Consider the following 19,193-nt stretch of genomic DNA (forward strand, 5'->3'; position numbering starts at 1 on the left):
CTTCCATCATATGCTTTGACTCCATACAATTGGATGAAGGAGAATTAAGGATGTTGATTCGTTTTTTCATTCAAATGAGAAAAGAAAGACTTTCCATATTCGTATGTGCTGATCATTATGGCACAAGCAGGAGCAACTTTAATCACACGTGGAATAATACCTGCCCAGAAGAGAAAGGGAAGTATTCACTAGTATTTGTTTCAGACCCAAGTGCTGCAGTACAATTAGTTGATCACAATATATTGATACCATAGTGTATCAGTTTAGAACTGGGATTCTACCTGCCCACATACCTCAAAACACTGAATTTACTGGCTGTGGTATTACTAGTGTAATAACCTTATGCCCTCACCTCTAACATTGTGTGGTCTGCCTGCCCCAAGTCCACTGTTTCTCTGTCCCTTCTGACTCCATGGAGCTGGAGCACCTGGACCTGCAGGGCTCCTGTGCTCCAGCACAGAAAAGGTGCCATCTACTAAAATGAAGAATCCTGGTCACATGTATAAATAATAGAATTTAAGTGTTAAGTGTCTCCCATTACAGTCAACTGTGATCCTGTCAGCAGAGGTTAGAAAGTAATTCAGTTTAGAGGAAGGGAAATAAGGCTGCATCCCCTTGTCTGCACACAGCCAGCCCTCTACTTCCACTTGAAATGCAAAGACATTTGCAGAGAGTCAGTGCAGATGACACACGACCTATGGAAAACTTGTGTTGCTTTGGAACAGCAGCAAGAAGCCAGGCAGACCAGCTCCAGTCACCTCAGCTACGTGTGGCCAACGGTACTGAGCTAGTGGCTGATCAAGAGAGTATCTCTAAACTCTGCTACCCATCTGTCAAGACCTCAGTGTAAGTGTTCTAATCTATTACCTGAATTCAGTATCAGTAATACTGATCTGTTGTGGTGTCTTGCATTCTGTTAGCATCAGTGCTCTGAAATATGCAAATCCTGTTACCCAGCTACACCATCACTGTACAGTGAGTAAAGCAGTTTAATCTCTTCCAGCAAACACAAGTCTTGCAAGGCTTAACCAACTGCAGCCATCCACACGAGGGCCCCCAATGAACCCGTGCAGTGTGGTGAAGGCTGGTAAGTATCCTGGGTTTGGAATCTCTCTTGCAGATGGTCATATAAGTATGAACTTCTATAGGCTTTCATCTCAATATCATTTTAATCTCAATATCTTGTCATTTCCTCCTCAGGCTGCCAGAGTCATGCAGGAAAGGGACAGTGTTTTCCCTTGTCTTCCTCTGATCACCAACATACCTATAGAAGCTTTTCCTTGACATCCCTGGCCAGATTTATTTCCTAACCTGATCCCTGTCTGCTTGGACCATTTCTCTGTGACAGGTTACCTGTCCTTGTTTCCACCCTCTGCCAGCTTCCTTATTGTGTTTGAATTTGTCCAGGAGCTCTTTCTTCCTCCAGACAGGCCTCCTCGAGTTTTCACCTGACTTTCTCTTTGCTGGGATACATTGTTCCTGAGCTTGGAGGAGGTGACTCTTGAATGTTAACCAGCTTGCTTGAGCCCCTCTTCCCTCCAGAGCTTTATCCCATGGTACTCTACCAAGAGGATTCCTGGAGAGCCCAAGGTCTGCATGTCTGTTGCTTATGTATGCAAACTATTGCATAACTGACAGTGTTCACAGAAATGGAAATATTATAATTTATGGATGTTAACATCTATAATTAAGAACTCTCTAGTCTGAATTTTTTTTAGAGATAGGAAAAAATTTACCAGCATATAATCCAGTAATCCCATTTCTAGCAAGAATTTTCCTCATAACTGCCCAGGTTGATGTACTGTCCCTCTGTGCAACTCAATACAGTACAAGACAACAGTGAATTAGGCAATCCATACAATGCCACAGAATAGTATTTTTAGAAATCAGAGACAGCCACAGATGTAATTGGTAGGCTTAACTCCTTTTTTGTTTATTTTATCCATCTTATTTATACAGTATAAATACATAAATATAAATAATACAGTATGCAAATACACAAGTTGATACAGCATGACATGGAAAAGACCATAGTAACACCTGGAGTAAGATATATGAACAGCTACAGTAGTCCTCACTAGATTGCTGATACAGTTGAAAAAAGTCAAAGCTGTTTTATAGAATACATTCATCAAGAATATCCCACAGCACTTGGAAGGCTAAAAATATTTTTGCAGTCACAGAGAGTCAAAATGTAGATGCATAGTCAGTGTTCAACTCTAGCAGTAACTGGATTTGGAAAGAATTAAACTGGTACAAATTAAAGATTACCATAATAAAATTTTAAATATATATATTAATCTGGTTAATATTAACCTAATAACATGGCAGACGTGTTTCAATGCGGTGTTAATAAGGAATTCTTACATTCATCAGCACAGGAAAAGAATTGAAACACGGTAACTATTTATATTTAAAGCTCTTTTTATACTTATTCTGCCATCAAATATTAGTACATTTTTCCAAGAATTACACTAGGAAAAAAAAATTTACCTGAGAGAATGAAACCTCATGCCAAAAAGTGAGCACTTTTTTCTAAGCAGAAACTGTTTGGATACTCAGCCTTTTTAATGGTGTATATTCTTAAAGCTGTAATATTTATTTAAGTTAATGAAAGTCCTTCACTGGTCCACATCCCAAGCAATGGAAAAAAAAGCGTATTATATATGACTTCAACTTGTATAAAACAGAGTCAGCTCTACGGACCAGAACAAAACAGAAACTTCCTCTTTTATCTTTTGAGGATGTTGGGACATTCATTAATATGCCCTCAAAATTTTTTTTTTTTTAAATCACATGAAAAGAAGGAAAAAAAATACACAACCTGAGCACAATACTTTCTCTTTCTAGTCTGCAGGAGCAAGTGACAGTAAATGTTATTTTGAAGAGTTTTCCAATAGATCACTGTTTACCTGAATGTTTGCTAAGAAGTTAATTTTTGGCCTATTTAAATATAACTTACTTCAATCATAGACTAGTTTGGGTTCAAAGGGACCTTTACTGGTCATCTAATCCAACCTCCCCCTGCAATAAGCAGGGACATCTCAAATTTGCAATTGGTCTGCCTAAATGTAATAGCTTTGGATTTCTTTTCTTTCAATTTTGTACCACCTTTTAAAGCTAAATTGTACTGAACTTACACCTTTTCCCTCTTCCATGCCATTAATGAAATATGCTATTCTCCTAGGAGATAAAAAAAATTTAACTAGATACTACAATTTGGAGAAGAAAAAATGCCTGAGTGATAAAATGTTTACATATACTTTAGAAGTGACAAATATTTAAAATTCCTACCAAAAGCCATACCCAAACACTAAGTTGTTTTTTTTTTTAAACACTATAGGGTTTTTTTATTCTTACCAGCAACTTACTTTTTAAGGTTTCACTCTCCCAAAGTTGTGTCTGCCTATGTGTTTTCATTACATCAAACGGCTGAGTTATGACAGCTGCAATCTATCAGGAAATCAGTTTTAATGTTAGTGCACAAACAATTAAATGTTAACCCTAAAATTTTTCAATTTTTAAATTAAAGTGCACACACGATTTAAAACTAGATTTGATATTCCAAGCACATGATATTTTAAAGTCTTTTATGTCAGAACACTGTAGTTTATTTGGATTTATTTAGTCAGGTTGAATGCCACACCACACGTGTTTGAAGTACAAGTACCCCAAAATATACAACATTTCTGAGAGAATCATCTAAAATCATACTTCTTTTAAATAGTTTATTAGTTCTAATAATAAAGAGTAGTACTAGAAATGAAATTATATACTTACAGAGCCAGATGCTGCTCCTGAAGTAAAAGAAATAAAAAATGTAGGTTCATTTGCACCAACTTCCTTGCACATCATCTTCTTGAAACATTCATAATTATACCAATACAATGCCATGATGAAAAATAAACTTGCATCACAACAGATTTGTATGTCAAATAGAAAAATTCTTGTATCAAGTCCAGATGAAAGAATTCTACTGTGGCAAAAGAAGCAAACAGAAACAAGAGCTGAGAGCATAATAAGTGTCCTGTGTGATAACCCATGGACAGGTTGCCCTGTTCCCCTTGTTCTCCATATCCCAAATTTCTTCATATGATACAAATTAGCCTAGTCATTTTGTGATTCCCTCATGTAACTCCTACCTTAACACAATCTAACCCAAGCACTATAAAGCTCATGTTCAATTTAACATCAATCAAAACGTAGGTTTTTAATTACTTGCTATGTTTTCAGGCACATTTCACATTTCATAGATCTCACTACTTCTATAAAAGCACATTTCATACAAAATTAAATGTTGCTCAGGACTGCCTCATACTTTTCTGAGGCACAGTATAAAATTTAATTCTGAGAGAACCAAAAAATATGATTTTGCTCTCTGGAATTACTCATAGGGGAATGCCTCTGTGGGGACTGTCAAAGGCAAGTCCAGCAAACAACTTTTAGGAATAACATCCGTTTCTGTGACCGTCTGCTGAACTAAACTGCACAATATATTATTTTTCCACTTTCTAACTAAAACTCCAAACTATATACTACTGGGCTGAATTATAGAGTAGCCTCAAGGCAGTTGATTGACTAAATACTGCAAATGACAGCTCCATATCCTGACTATGCCTCATTCAGCACTGAGTTCTGGAGATTGTGCCAGCAGAAAAATTTCACAGCATTTTCTTGCCATGAAGACACAGCACACATGCCTAGCCTCCAACATTTTGCAAAAGTAAAAGTAGGCAGTATCTCAGAAGGCATTCTCAGGATTTGAGGAAAACCTACTATTGAAATGTACAGAGAGAGCAGGTCAAATACTTCAAGGGTTCTCTGACTCCAAAAACAGGTTTGGATAAGAATTTTTCCAAGAATATGTTTGAAGAATTTTTCTGGGCCAACATAAAGTGTTCAAAGATGTTATTCCTGGTACTACCCCAGTGACAGAAACTGCTTCAATGACAATTGATGGCTGATGATCCAAAAATGCTCTGACAGAAACAGGCCTTAAAGGGACAGGGGCTTTCAGGTCCTTTAGCACTCTCCCCTGTAACATCTGTCCCAGTGATATTAAGGGATCCCCCTAGGACTAGTTATGCTTTGAATCAGACTTGTCTTCTTCTAGGTTTTCAGCTTTGCAGCTTTGCTAAAGAGTCTTTTGGAGCAGTTATACAAACTATTCCATCTTGATTTAAAAAAAAATCTTGAAGACCCTACTGTGTCACTCTCGTACATTTTCAAAATTATGTAACAGCATGTTTATCAGAAAATAGCCACTATTCCTATCACAGAGAAAATTTCCAACTGAAAGACTGAAAGTCTTCAAAAACAAAGTCACTGTGCAAGCTAAAGATGAGAAGAAAGAGTCTAACTACAGAGAAAGGGAATGTAACCATGAACCCTATCTGGTATTCACAAACAAAATGGGGGGAAAAAAATCACATCCTCAGAGAATTTATAAATAAAAACACTCAAAAGTAAATCAGTCATTCCTAAAGCTAACCATTAAAAAATTACCTAAAAGCACAGAAAAAGAATATAAAAACATAAGCAAACACCTGCACAGAAAATAAACCCTAGCTGAGAAAGGTACATCTCTCAGAACAGTAGAAGTCCAGCCCCCCCACAGGGACAACCATCCATCTGCAGCCACTTTGGTGCTGACATACAGGTACAGCTGCTTGTAGGACAGCTTGTGGTGATACTGCATTCGAATTCTGATCAGCTCCAGGGGACTCACCACAGTAGTAGAACCGACTGCAAAGGAGAGAAACATGGCTTTAAAAAAAAAAAAAAATCAGTATTTAATAGTACAATTTCTTGAACATTCAAGTCATGTCTCACCTTACTTTATACATCTGGTTCTTTTCAACTCTCCCATTTTCCTTGAACTAATTCCCAAAGAAAATGTCCTTTCCAGATAAAAAAACCATACCTATTCACAGTACCTACACTTTCTTGTTTAGGGTTTTTTTTTCATTGCTAGCACATTGTAATCAATGCAACATGTTGAGAATCCTCATTTTCAGATTTAACACATAAATAGGCTGAAAATTTCAAGTACTTATACTCATTAATTTTCATTAGTTGCCATTTTAAATTGTAATTGAAGAAAGCAATCTTGATGTTTAAGGCTTTTTTTTTGTTAAGGACAAGAATTGTGACTACAGATTTAAGCTTTTATTGATTTCTAAGCATCTTTGCCATTCTTCTTTTGAACTGTCAAGAATGATTAGCACGCAATCTCTATCTGATAAAGTAACTCCTGCAGCTTGCACAAGTCAGTGAATCATCATTCAGTAACAAGCTACCACCACACATCTAACGGACATTAAAAATTTTACTAGATCTAAGAATTCTTCCTCTGTTGCTGGGATAAGGTTTTACACATGAATTTAAAATCTGGAACAGCCTAATAAGAAAAATGTGCTAAGCCACCACAAAATAACAATTCTTTTTCCACTAGTCTTCCAGTGCCCCCATGGCTGTCACAGGTAGAACATGGAACTGCATCATCAGACCCTTCTAAGAAAGCCCTAAAATATATTATCTGAGTTAATTCTACAAAAATAGATGAGGAAAAGGATAAACAAAAGCAATAAAATGTATGAATTCCATCCACATCATACAGCAGTAAAACCAGTACAAGTCCAATTTTCACCTTCCTTATAAATTACCTATGTACCTTCCATTATAGAAAATAATGATGTTTATTATTAGATTCATGGCAGAACAGACTTAAATTAAACTTCCCTTGGTAGGAGTCTAGAAATACAAAAGTTTGAACAAATTTCAAATGCAGTGAAAGTCTTACAGCAAAACCAAGTCTCGTTATTCCAGGTTAGAGGGTTTTGTTGCCCAAGAAATATTGGGTAATTACAGCATTCCTTCCTATCCCTCATTTAAAGCCACAGCATATTTACTTTAAATAAAACAAACAAACAAACCCAAGAAAACAGCATACAAGTATTATATTCCAGTTTTCTCTTTAAACAGAGGACAACTTACATCTGCTTAAGGAACCTGCAATAACTGGAATGTGCTCTTCATGCTTTCCTGGTCTATTTTTCAAAGCTTCACACAGCTGGTCATAGCAGGTAAAGTAGATTGCTGTGGTAGGAACTGCCATTATTCTAAAATATAAGATAGGAAATTTAAATTAATACAAGGAAAGCAGAAGAATAAAGTCAACTGTCTTGTATGGATATTTTACTTATATTAAAAAAAAGTTAAATATCCAGCTGTGTGCAATGGATTAATAATAATAATTTTAAAAAAAAGCACGAATCCCATGGCTTTAATTCAGTGCTTCTAGTTCAGAGTTTCAAACCCACACATTTCCCAGGTTTTCAATTCATTAGGGAAAACTGTAAGTAAAATGATGGTAGATTATCTCACTTAAAATTTATTTCATTACCAGTTCCAGAACTATTTTGATATAGAATGGGAAGTGAAAGATCTGAATATGAAGAACCCAAACAAAATATTACAGAAGTACTACTAACCTTAACTTTTATTTATGTTACAATTGGATATTATGCTCTTGATCTTAATCAACAGCCATGATACTCACTACTTGAGAGACAATGTGGTATGCATAAATAGAAGCTTTTTCCATACCAGCACAGGACAGACTATAGTAACAACAGATAGATTTAATAATCATTCAGTGTAGGGGTAAAGCACCACATCTTACTATAAAATGGCAATTGCATTTCTGTGTTATGTCTGTACCAATATAGCATGTATCACCATTCCCAAAATACACTGAGGACTGTCATGCTTGGAAAACCAACATGCCCTAGTTTAGATCTTCTCTTAAAAACTGTGTGACTCTCTCCAGTAAAGAAGTTAGTTCTCTGCTAGAGAACAGAACACATGTTTTGTAAAAACTGTATTAACTGAAACAGTTCAGTCAGGTCCTGAGGGTTTATATTTTGAAATTGCCACATACTGGAGGGTAAATAACAAAGCTCCACCATGCTTTGCTTTTTTTGTGCCTCTACATTGAGCATTGTGTGCAAATCAAAAGTGTACCCAGTGCTTCCCACTGGGCACTTCCCACTTTGTGCCTTACAAGTTTAATATACATCTTAGATTTGACAAATTTCTTGGTTTAGGGAGGAGAACATAATTATAGAGGTCTTAATTTCTATCTGTACCAGGTTAATATGAATAAAAAGATAAAACAGTCTGGGGCTGTTAAGCCTAAAGAGAAGACCAGGAGGAGATCTGACTGCAATGTTTAAATATGTCAATTGCTCTTGTAGAGAGAAAATGAATTATCTGTTTTTCCAGATAGAATAAACCCCCAAAGTTCTTTGAAATAAAGAAGATGATTACAAAAAAGTAAATGAGGGTAATGAGGTGCAACACCAGTGTCTGGAAACAGCTGTGCTGCTGATAGCAAGTCATTAGTAACAAGACACAACAGAAAGTATGTGTCAAAGTCTGGCATTCTCCAGGGATCAGGTCTGATCCTGTGATTCAATGATGCTATCAAAGGAATGGTTATAGTAGGGAAAAAAAAAAAAAAAAAAGAATGAGAAGTGAGAAGTCTATTGATCCTGCTTAACTACTGAGAATAGATCATAAAATCTGGCAAAAATTGTACTGTCCCTAGACATTTCTGATCAAACTGTAAATTTACTCTGTAAATTCAGAATTGACCAAATTTTAAAAGTAACTTAAAAATAAGCATAATAATTTGTCAAAATAATTAAGTAACTTTTTAAACAATAACTTACAGCATGTTACCAAAAAAACCCATTCAACTTACAGTGTTGGGGGAAGCCCACTCCACAGTGACTTAATTCCCTCTATTCGAATAATTTTCACAAATGCATCCTAAAAATATAACCAGGCAAAGAGCAATAATTAGGTACAAACTTTTGTAGTTAGTAATATATTTTAGCTGGCAGAACACAAAATTAATGTCTTTAAAAGTATGTTTCTAAAATGGCTTATCATTGTAAGATCCCAATTTTGTAACTGCTTACACAAGCTATCACACTTAATCACACAAATAGTTCCACTGAGCTGAACAGAATAATTTGTGACTGAAATTAAGAATTTCCTTCCATCTTTAAAAAGCCAAAGTTGTGTTTATCAGTGACTGACAGCCCTATGAATAACTATTTTCAGAACTAATATGGCATTGCAGCAACTTGTAGAAACTTCCCCAAAATAATCCACTAAAATATTTTTCAATACATAGCAAAGTTTCTAGGCATGAAATACCATCAATCAGCAGTGTAACCACATGAAGACCTTCCAAATGATAACAGATTCCAGTAGAACCTGAAAAAACCTGAAAACTTTACAGTACGCTACTTAAAAATGTACAGTTTTATATACACGTAAAATGTTCTTACACATGTCCCTTTGAAATACCCAGGTTTTTTATACCAGGCTTTGCTGTCCCCATTTTCACAAACACATAGATCCATAAGGCCACTGGAGTATACAAAACACTTTCCTAATAAAATGGTATATAAGAATATAGTCAATGCTCGTAAGATTGTTTTTATGCAGCAATTCCAAATTGGATATAATGGCAACACAGATTTATCTCTGGTTAGACACAGAGGGGCAAAATAATCTCGGTAAGTCAGTAATGACAAATTAGATCAAAAGAAAGAAGGTAAAATGTACCATCAGACTGCTAGACTAAATGGAACTGCCTTCACAAGGCTCCAAGAGATATGTTTAGGTTATACTACCATCTGCTGAAAGGTAAAACTAACACAAGACCTGAACATCACTATTGTATGTAACTGTGAGCATCTTTCAGACTTTTAAATTTTTATTACGTGACCTCAGCATCCACTTCAAGTGGAGGTATTATATCATAGACTGGACTGTATTTATACTAGATCATCCCCTCTACTTGTTTTTAATTTCTTCTACATCATGTACTTTCAACCTGTTTGATAAAATATTATTGCCATTACAAAAACATACTTTGAGCTTCACATCTGTAGATTTCTGAAGGCTTTAGAACTTACTAAAAATGAGGACAGAAGACACAAGTATTTTTCCTAATTTAATTTGCAAGTGTGACTGCAAATACTCACCTCCACAGTCAACATGCAAAACCAGTCATCTTCTTTCCTTTTAAATCTCATTTACTAAGTACAAGTAAATAGTAGGAACCATTAGCACATGTTGAGAGCACAATATCTTCATCTATTTAGAACCCATATGGCAAGTGACTTGGTAAGACTTCTCCATTTCAAAAATCCCTGGATTCTGGAGGAGATAAACTTTGATATAGCATCCTGACCACATAAACCCTCTGATGAAATATTTATTAATTTAGTAACAGCTTTTTATTGTTTAACTCAACTCAGTATTAGCTGTACCTTCTGCCACAATGAAAACATTAAGACAGAAAAAAAGCACCTGCTTTAAATGGTATGGATGTATGGGATTTTTTTCTACTGTGTCTGTTTACAGGTGTGTTGCTTTTCCCCCCACACACACACTTACACTGGAGAAACAAACTCAAACATTCTGCACCTCAGCACAACATTATGACAACTATCAGCTAAATACAAGAGCAAAAAGCAAACTGTGTCCCCCATTACATTATACATTTGTTTGTTTACCTTTATCAAAGGGATTGCTTTGGGCTTGCAGTCGAGTTTTGATAACATCAAGAGGAGTTACTAAAATGAAACAGAAGTCATTTAGAAACACTCTAGATGCGCTGAAAATGTTGACGTTTACAGATGCCTTATCATGAACTTCTACAATCTTTTTTTGTTTCCAGAGGGGAAAAGAAAAAACTAACAGTTTTTACAATGTTATCAGGCAGAGAGTAAAAGGATGTTAGCAGGCAGAGACAATGTTATCAGAGACAAAGGAGAACTACACACCCTGTATGGTTTGCAAGACATTAAATCTATCTTTTCTAATTTACTAACAGTTGCACAGGCATCAAATATTAGAGATACACAAAACTCATCCAAAAACCACTGTGTCATGTTGTCTGAAATTGATAAAACTTGTTATATTATGTTCTGCTGCTAACCTTTTATAAGTTGCATACCACAAAGCATATGAAATCAAATGTTGGCCTCCAGGATATAAAATAGCACAGCACTCTTCATGTGTTTGTTCTTTTTCAATAAACTGATCATAATACAACATTCAGTAGAAAAATGTTAAATTCATTATGTACTTTCCTTTTTTGCCGCATGTAGCCAATATCTAAAACGTTGGGGTTCTTGTAAAGTAAATGAAGGTTTAGTGAACATTTCACTACTTCCACTCCAGCCCTTACAACTATCACAGGCCGAGACATGCTGAACGCTGCAGTGGCTGAGCAGCTGGACCACCTTCCTCTGATTGTATCGGCTGAGGGCTCGATTCAGTTGCCTGCATACAAGCAGCTGGTGCCATCTGAGTCTCCAAATCTGAGTATCCAAAATACCTACGGAGTTGACAGAAATGACACAAAACCTACAACCTTACTTACCAAGTGTCAGCTAGAGTCTAAAGTCACTCTGGTCTGTGTCTCGCTGAAGACACTCCTATGCACAGGCAATACAGTCACACCTTAGCTCTCTAGTGCTGCCTCTCACTTGACTAACAGGTGGTTGAATATTTGGCTCACACTTCAGTATCTAAAGGTGACTCCTGAAGTTCAATTAAATTGCTTAAAATTCAGCATCTAGTAGCATTTCAGCCACTCACACATATTCTAGCTCATTGCAGGCTGGCACTTCAGCCAGGAGCCAGTCTCCTATACCTCTCTTGACCACCACCACCTGTACTAGAACTGTGAGTATGTACACATAATTGAAATCCATCTCGGGAATCCCACAGGTCTGATGTACAAGGCACATAATGCAACAGAAAAAAAGTGTGAATTGGACAGGTTTCTGGTAAGATCATATTTTGTAAACATTTGGAGATTTTGTTGGGGGGAAATCGTGCTTAGAAAATTGCACATTTCCCTGCAGCTTAATCCACATTAAAACCAAAGTCACAACCAAAGACTATCTTAAAACAAAAAGTAACAGAAGCACAAAGTATGAGCTAATGAGCTTGGAGAATTCCATGAGACATGAAGCGCTGAATGTAATCAACCAATGCCTCCTTAGGTACACATGGGGAAGGAGGTCCTGAGTGATGTGACTAAACGTGAAGCACAAGATTAATTCCATCTACCATCCAGAAATTTAATAGAATAACAAAAATGTATCCTTAAAAGCAGTTTTTAGGGAAAGAAAGAAAGAAAAAACCAAACCCAGCAATAAGTCTTTGACAGGATAAGACATCAGAGCAAAATAAATTATTATTACTAAAGTGGTAACATGAAGGGGATGCCTCACAGGGACCAGCCTTGCAGGAGTTGCATGTTGTACTGAAAAACAGACTTTTATCTAAAATATTTTCTAAGCAGCAGGAAATATGGAAATTAATTTTTATTAATAATTTTGTTTCTTCTCAACAGAAAGAAGAAACTTCTCAACAGAAAGAATGAGTAACTACACCAAATGGAAAAAAAGAAACAGAAATTAAAAGTTAGTCAATATTATTCTTATTTTCAGAAATGGTTAGAGATTATCAGGGACAGAAAAGATTTCAATTAACCATGCTTTTTAAAAGATAAACTGAGAAAACCATCAAAAAATATCTTTGTTGAACACATTAGTGGAAACATACATAAGCAGACATCATGCTGTCAAACTGAAGAGTAATCACTTTGAAAAGATTCTCTCTGTGGCCAGCTTCACAGTTTGCCTTACCAAAAAATGATGTAATTATAGCTCCACAACAAGAGGCTATTGCTTGCTGAACAATGGTTAGTTTTTGTACGCTGATATCGCTCATTTCAGCCATGGCTTTATCCCCGGAGAAAAAAACCTGTTAAGGAACAAAAAAACATATTGTAAAACTGTGCTCAAAACTTGCATTAAAAAGTCAAGGGAAAAATATTTTAAATTTTCATTACTAAGTCATGTAGAAGCAGCAATATTACTTTCTTATATACAAGCATCTCAGTAATTTTTGAGATTATTTGAGAATATCTGAGCCATATTTGGCAAGTAAGTTTTCTAAAGACAATAAATCTTCAAAATCCTTCTTACATTAATTACAGCATTTGTATGTTCTTACAAACCACATTAAATATTTAACACATATTACCTATAACTGCAACAAAGTGTTAACGAACATGCAAATAATCCTTAAAAAGATAAATTCCCAGCCTGCAGCCCATAAACTGAAGCACTGCAGAATAATTCATGCAGCCCTGCTCTTGCTCCCACCTCTCCTGAAAGAACCCAGAAAGATCTCCTGGCTGATCCAACAGCCTGCTAGTAATGACTGTATACCCTGGTATGTTCCTCGTGTAATAGACAGGGACCAACCAGTAATAATGCTACTATCAAATGTTAATTCCTTGAACAAATCCTGCTGTACAGCTGCATAGGCATAGTCACAGCAATTTAGGAATGCACTCAGAGTAACTGCAGCTAGCCAGGTCAGACGAAGAGAATAAAAATAAAAATATTTCAGAAAATAGAAACACCAAATAGAGGTGTCTCTCAAAATGCACCACTGTGCATAAGTGCAGCCCTAACTTTGTCAGTGACATTGATCTAAGCTCTTCATGGGCTCCACAAGAATGTTTTGTTATTTTCACTACGTTTCAATTTAGATAGAAAAGATTAAGTTTCACAAACCAACTCTGGCCTCTCAGGTGCTAACAACTGCAACGGTGGGTGGGGATATTGTCTGTTTTTCATTTATCTTTAACTTAGAAGCAGACCGCTGCCCAGAATTGCGTACATACCCGTTTATCAGCAGCGCCCGGCTGCACCCGCCGGAAGCAAAGGTCTCCACGACTGAAACACAGTCCGTGGTGCGGCGACGAGGGAAGGGCCCTCCAACCCCGCCTCCCGAGCCAAAGCCGCCAAGCTCCTTCCCCAGGGCCTCCTTCCCCTCCTTCCCTTCCCTTGTGCCCGCCCCTCGGCGGGAGGGGCCCGGCCCACGCGGGCCGTTGGTGAGGGCGCAGGAGCGGCTGTGGCGGAGGCGGGAAGGCGGCCAGGCGGCCGTGGGAAGGCGGCCGTGGAGCGGCCGTGCTGATCCAGAGTACCGGCGGAGCAGAGCACGATGTGACTCCGCGGGAAAATGAAGCCGAGCACTGCTGAGGCGGCCGACAAAGGAGCGCGTCCCCGTAAGCGGCGGGGGGCTGTGGGCAGCGCGGGGGAGCTGCCGCCGTTCAGGCCTTTCTTCGCAGGTGCCGCCATCCCGGCTGGGGCTGTGAGGCGCCGCAGCCCGCCCGGTGCCGGGTTTGGGCCCGAGCCGACCTCGGGCTGGCGCAGCTGAAAGGGCGTTTGTGTCGCTTGGGGAGTTAAATGTAAAGCGTGTCCCTGGTGTGTGGGGAATCGCCGGGCAGCTGCTGGGCGAGCTGCTCCCCGCGGGCAGGGCTTCTCTGGTATTTGCATGGAGGGCTCCTTAGGCCCAGGGTGTGAGAACGCACCCCCTTTGCGAGAGAGACTCTTTATTGTTATTAGAGTCCTACTAATGCGCTCCAAAGTTTTAGTTATCCCTGAGAAGTTTAATATGCATGCTCCAGTATTAATTCCAGTGTTTAGCGTGTTAATTTTTGAACTCCCCTGGCATGTGTGTGCAGAGTATAACACCATATTTGATCCCTGATCAACTGCAGAATTTTTCTTGCATGCTTGCTTAGCACCCATCTTTTCTGTTTAGATTCAATATCAGTTACACCAACTTATGCCTCTCCATTTTCTCGTTTATCTTGGTTTTTTTTGTCTTCCAGATCCTACAAAACTGAGTGTCGTTCCTGCCTTATTTAGTGTGCTCGTAAACCTTACTTAGATAATTTTGCAGCATGAGTAGTGGTTCTGCTCCCTTTCCTATCTAAGACTGTTTCAGGGAGGGAAGGAATACGTAACAGAGGGACTATTTTGCATTTTCCTTTTTGTCTTCAGAAGAGGCCTGATCACTTCCTGTAGCAGCTCTCATTGTCTTGAGCTTCTCCAGAAAAGAAGAAATTAGGAGCAAGTCAGTGAGGAAGAAAAACCAATGTAAAACCAATATGTGCAATTATACTTCGAGCAACTTGTTCTATTGAAAGGTGTCCCTGCCCCTCCCTTTCAGGGAAGTTGAAACTAACATGATCTATAAGGCCCATTCCAGCCCAAGCTATTCTATAGAAGCTTGCTCCATCCATTTCCATAATTTAGGAATTTTCCTTTTTGAAAGTAAAACCAAAACTCAGTTCTGTTTAAATTGCCTTGTCTTTTTTTTTTTTTCAGCAGATGGAATACAAGCAAAAACAGAAAAGATAAGATCTTCCCTGAAGAATGTGAAAAAAGACACAGGAAAACCAGAGAAACTAAAATTTAAGCCGCTCACTGGGAAGGTGTTTTACCTCGATATCCCATCAAATGTGATCTCTGAAAAGTTAGAGAAGGACCTCAAAGAGCTGGGAGGGGTAAGTTAATAATAGAGACCTGTATGAACCTGGAAGAAAATGTACGTATGTGGAATGCCTTTTTTGTGTTCTTTGTGACTGCATTTTAATGTTTGTACTTATCTGAGATGGGGTCTTATTTTTCTCTGTTTGTCTTAAACTTTGGTACAAACAATGAGAAACTTTAGTACCAACAATGAACTTATTAACAAATTATTCTGTGGTTTTTCAAGAGAAGCTGCTCTACTGATTGGAACAAAAGTTCTTGTTAGGAAGTTTTGTTTTCAAACAAAATTATTCACTTGGCTTAAAATTTTATCCGAATTTATTAGGGTTCATTGTTTGAGGTGATTTTTCTTCTGCTGCTTCTGACTATATTGACATGTTTATGTGTTACAACTAACTGTTCAGCTGAACCTGAAAGAGATTAAAGGAAGAGTTTTGTATATGTTTACTGTAAGTCAGTAACTTCGCTAACTACTTTTTGTACAGAGTATCTTGGTGAGTATTTTTGAATACTCTTACTTAACTAATAAATTTTACAAGCATCTTACTAATGTTTTTCCTAATTCTCTCTTCTGTGTGGAAGGTACTCTTTGATACAAGCAAGTACAGAATATGATAAAAATGTTAATTGCATTGCTTGTATTACTAAACACCTTTCAAGCACAGAGGCAGAAGGGATCTGCTTAAATTGCTAGTTGTTCTAAACATTGCTTTGGCAATACTTCTTTGACCTTAGAGGGACACTGAGCAGCTTTATGAAATTGGTACTTGTCTGAAATCATAGTAGCAGTAAGGAATAGCAATAACACGGTTTTGAGTTAAGTGCATTGTTTTACATTTAACATCAAATAAGTGCACGCTGTCATTTGTCTTTCTCTCTAAACCAGAATTGTAGGCATTCATGTGTGAAAAGTAAGGTCAAAACTCAAAGACTGAAAAGAAAGTTTTTTTACCTTATTTTGAGGAGTAAATGCCTCAATCTGAGGTGCTCAACACCATCAATATCAATTACCACGTTTCCTTGTTACTTGTGTGGAATGCACTCAGAAGTGCCTCTCTCTGTATGTCCTGTTTCTGTAAAAGGTACATAGAACAGAATTGAAAGGTACTGTTTCAGGCTGTGTGATTTGTGCTTTCCACACTGATTAGTGGAAAAGAGGAAGATACTTCAAACTATACAAACTGACATGAAATAACAAGGCAGATAGCTGATAATCACACTGTAGTTGGCAATGAAACACTGAAAGAGCAAGATGGCAGAGAGTAAACACAGAATAATCACATTTTTATATTGCTGAGTATAAGAATATGAATCTACTTAACATTTTATTTTTCTGAGAAGTGTTATGAATAATATAGGTGTGAAACATGGTAGCTATCCTGAAATTTTAGTTTTTCTGCTAGTTCTAAACTCAATAAATTTATAGCTTCTTGCAGACTGTAAATTACATTTGCAAACACCTGCCTTTAAGTTTAGCTGAACACTTCTGTGTAATTTCTGTTGCCTCAAATTAGAGATAATTGTTTTCCTTAGTCTGAATTAGTCTGTTATTCCTTAATACAGTGTTTACATTCTTATACTTGGAAAGTATTACAGGTAGGTAGTAAAAAAATTATAATAATCAAAACAAAGCAGAGCTCTTTTGATAAAGATTACAAAATTAAGGAACTGAAATTGGAGTTTGTGACTGGTAAGATGCGAGTACAGCTTAGTTGTCATTGTCATCCAGATATTTAGAAAATCTTTTCTTGTTAATTCAGTGGTTTTGAACTTTATTATTTTAGAAGTTTTATCACTTTCCTTTAAAATATTCAATGTAAAATTGAATTACTGGTCTATTGTCCTGAATTAATTATTTTCTTTATATCTTTATATTTAGAGAGTGGAGAGTTTTCTTAGTAAAGATATCAACTATCTGGTGACTAATAAAAAGGAGGCAAAATTTGCCCCAGCTCTTGGCCAGATTTCTCCTGTTCCTAGTCCAGAATCTGCGTCTAACGGAGGAAATGGTTCACCTCATCCTAGCAACCGAAAAGATCGAAATGATGGAAGCTCATTTAAGATAGTAGATACAGTAAGTTTCTTAGTAATAGTACAGCAGATCAGGTGCAACCCATGGGATATGCTCTTACAATTTTTCTCCTATTTTGTTTCGTAAAGGTGGCAGCAGTTCCTTGGGTGAATAAGGGGATTTCTTTCAAACATACTTTTACACTTATTCAGGCTAACTTGTTAACTAACTCAAACTAATTCAGCAATTTTTTTGAAACTAATTTTAAAATAAGGAGCCATTTTTGCAAGTAAGCAGAGTACACTAAAATCTGTTCTAATGTAGTATGTCTGACTTACAACATTGATGTCATGTTTGACAGCTGGATCAGGCATGTGATGACATCTAGTGATTCCTGTCTCTTTAGCAACATGGCCTATTAAAATCTGGCTGATTAGGTGTTGTTAATGCTGATACCTGCAGAAATACTCCGATAGTAGTAGGAAATAATTAAAATTGAGCATTATGAATGTTAAGTTTCTCTGAGCCCTTTCTTAGGGGATCACATTAATTGCAACAGTTAGTATCTGAATTTACTCAGGTTTATGTGAAGTTGTTTACCTGGGCAAGTCTTGTGTCCTTTCAGAATATGGTTGAAATACTTAGCTGTACTATATATATATGGTGCTTATTTTGAAACATCACTGAGCCAGGCTGCAGGCTGCAAGCTGGTCTTCGTATTGTATAGGTGAGGGCACCTCGTTTTGCAAACAACCTGGATAGGTAAAGAGCTCATTATGAATAAGCAGCAAAAAGTAGAAAAAGGAAATGCACTGGTGATGGAAAAGCAGGGGATAAGACAGAGGCTATGATTATATTCATGACTGTTAGCTTAATTTTCACAAGCTCAGCTGATGAAACCTCATCTCCTGGTCTGTGTCACTGGCTGCTTATTCCCACCATCTGTGTTGTTCCAGCCCTAACATTGCAGTGGCCTGCTTTGGCTGAAAAGGATTACATGTTGGGGGTTTTTTGGTTTTGGGTTTTTTCCCCTTAGACCGTATCAACCATAACCTTGTGAGAAAAATGCAAATTATTGAAAAATACAATGAACAAAAGGAGACCCTTGTATCTAACATACGTATTTTTTGAGAGCAATATAATTTGTCTCACTTTGCTACAAATGTGTTTCTGTTTTAATGTAGGTACGTATGAGCAGAGGAAAATCCTTGGTTGAAAAAGCAATCAAAGAACAGGTAAGCCAAATTATCAACAAATTTGTGCTTCAGAACCTTTGGTGGTTTGTTCTTCTAGAAAACAAGTAGTAGTAAAAGTGATGTTAGTGGTTTTAGAGAGAAGTCAGCCATGGAAGTGAAGTGTCAGGTATGTTTTCTGGGTACTTCCGGAAGAATTGAAAGTCTGGAGTCTTAGGACAAGTATTAAGATTTGTCAGGATTGCTAATATAACTAGCATTTGAGAGGTGTTCATGAAGTTAATGTGTAAATTCACTGTCTTCACATCTTACTATAAAATGTGACAATAAAGAACAGTTTTGGTTTTCTGAAGGTTTAAATATATTCTTCTGATGGTGAGGTGCTGTAATACAGAGACAGAAGAGGAGTCTAGGAGAGTGATAGTCTTTTGGCTAAGAAGCAAAGCATCATCTGCATTTTAATCTCAGCTCTCATATTGCGTGTTACATTTGTAATTCTTTTAAGTAATCTACTATGCGTTGTTTAAGATTATTAAT

General features: G+C 37.2%; 2 protein-coding genes across 4 annotated transcripts in view; one reads left to right on the forward strand and one right to left on the reverse strand.

Annotated features, from left to right (window-relative positions):
* On the reverse strand, positions 1-14,040 carry SLC25A40 (solute carrier family 25 member 40). The gene is made up of 10 exons (XM_069006759.1): positions 13,796-14,040; positions 12,747-12,864; positions 10,599-10,658; positions 9,363-9,466; positions 8,768-8,835; positions 6,997-7,121; positions 5,571-5,745; positions 3,781-3,892; positions 3,372-3,453; positions 1-160 (listed from the first exon to the last, which is right to left on the reverse strand). The coding sequence occupies exons 2-10, from the start codon at positions 12,838-12,840 to the stop codon at positions 45-47; spliced, it is 936 nt and encodes a 311-aa protein (XP_068862860.1). The 5' UTR covers positions 12,841-12,864; positions 13,796-14,040; the 3' UTR covers positions 1-44.
* The window catches only part of DBF4 (DBF4-CDC7 kinase regulatory subunit), a 15,354-nt gene continuing 10,200 nt past the window's right edge, over positions 14,040-19,193 (forward strand). For 2 of the 3 annotated variants that reach the window (XM_069006756.1, XM_069006757.1), the window contains exons 1-4: positions 14,040-14,179; positions 15,288-15,466; positions 17,332-17,526; positions 18,648-18,698. In XM_069006756.1, the coding sequence (XP_068862857.1) occupies positions 14,134-14,179; positions 15,288-15,466; positions 17,332-17,526; positions 18,648-18,698 (471 nt within the window). In that variant the 5' untranslated portion in view covers positions 14,040-14,133. The remainder of the gene's footprint in view (positions 14,180-15,287; positions 15,467-17,331; positions 17,527-18,647; positions 18,699-19,193) is intronic. The other variant, XM_069006758.1, reaches the window with a different exon arrangement.

This window comes from Aphelocoma coerulescens, chromosome 2 (genome assembly GCF_041296385.1).
Source record: "Aphelocoma coerulescens isolate FSJ_1873_10779 chromosome 2, UR_Acoe_1.0, whole genome shotgun sequence".
NCBI lineage: Eukaryota > Metazoa > Chordata > Aves > Passeriformes > Corvidae > Aphelocoma > Aphelocoma coerulescens.

Excerpts from the sequence above, each read along its gene's own strand:
- SLC25A40 (XM_069006759.1), bottom strand. The coding sequence starts at position 12,840 with ATGGCTGAAATGAGCGATATCAGCGTACAAAAACTAACCATTGTTCAG. Across the intron at positions 10,659-12,746 it reads TATAATTACATCATTTTTTG|TAACTCCTCTTGATGTTATC; the intron begins GTAAGGCAAACT and ends GTTTCATTTTAG. Across the intron at positions 7,122-8,767 it reads AGTGGGCTTCCCCCAACACT|AATAATGGCAGTTCCTACCA; the intron begins GTAAGTTGAATG and ends CTTATATTTTAG.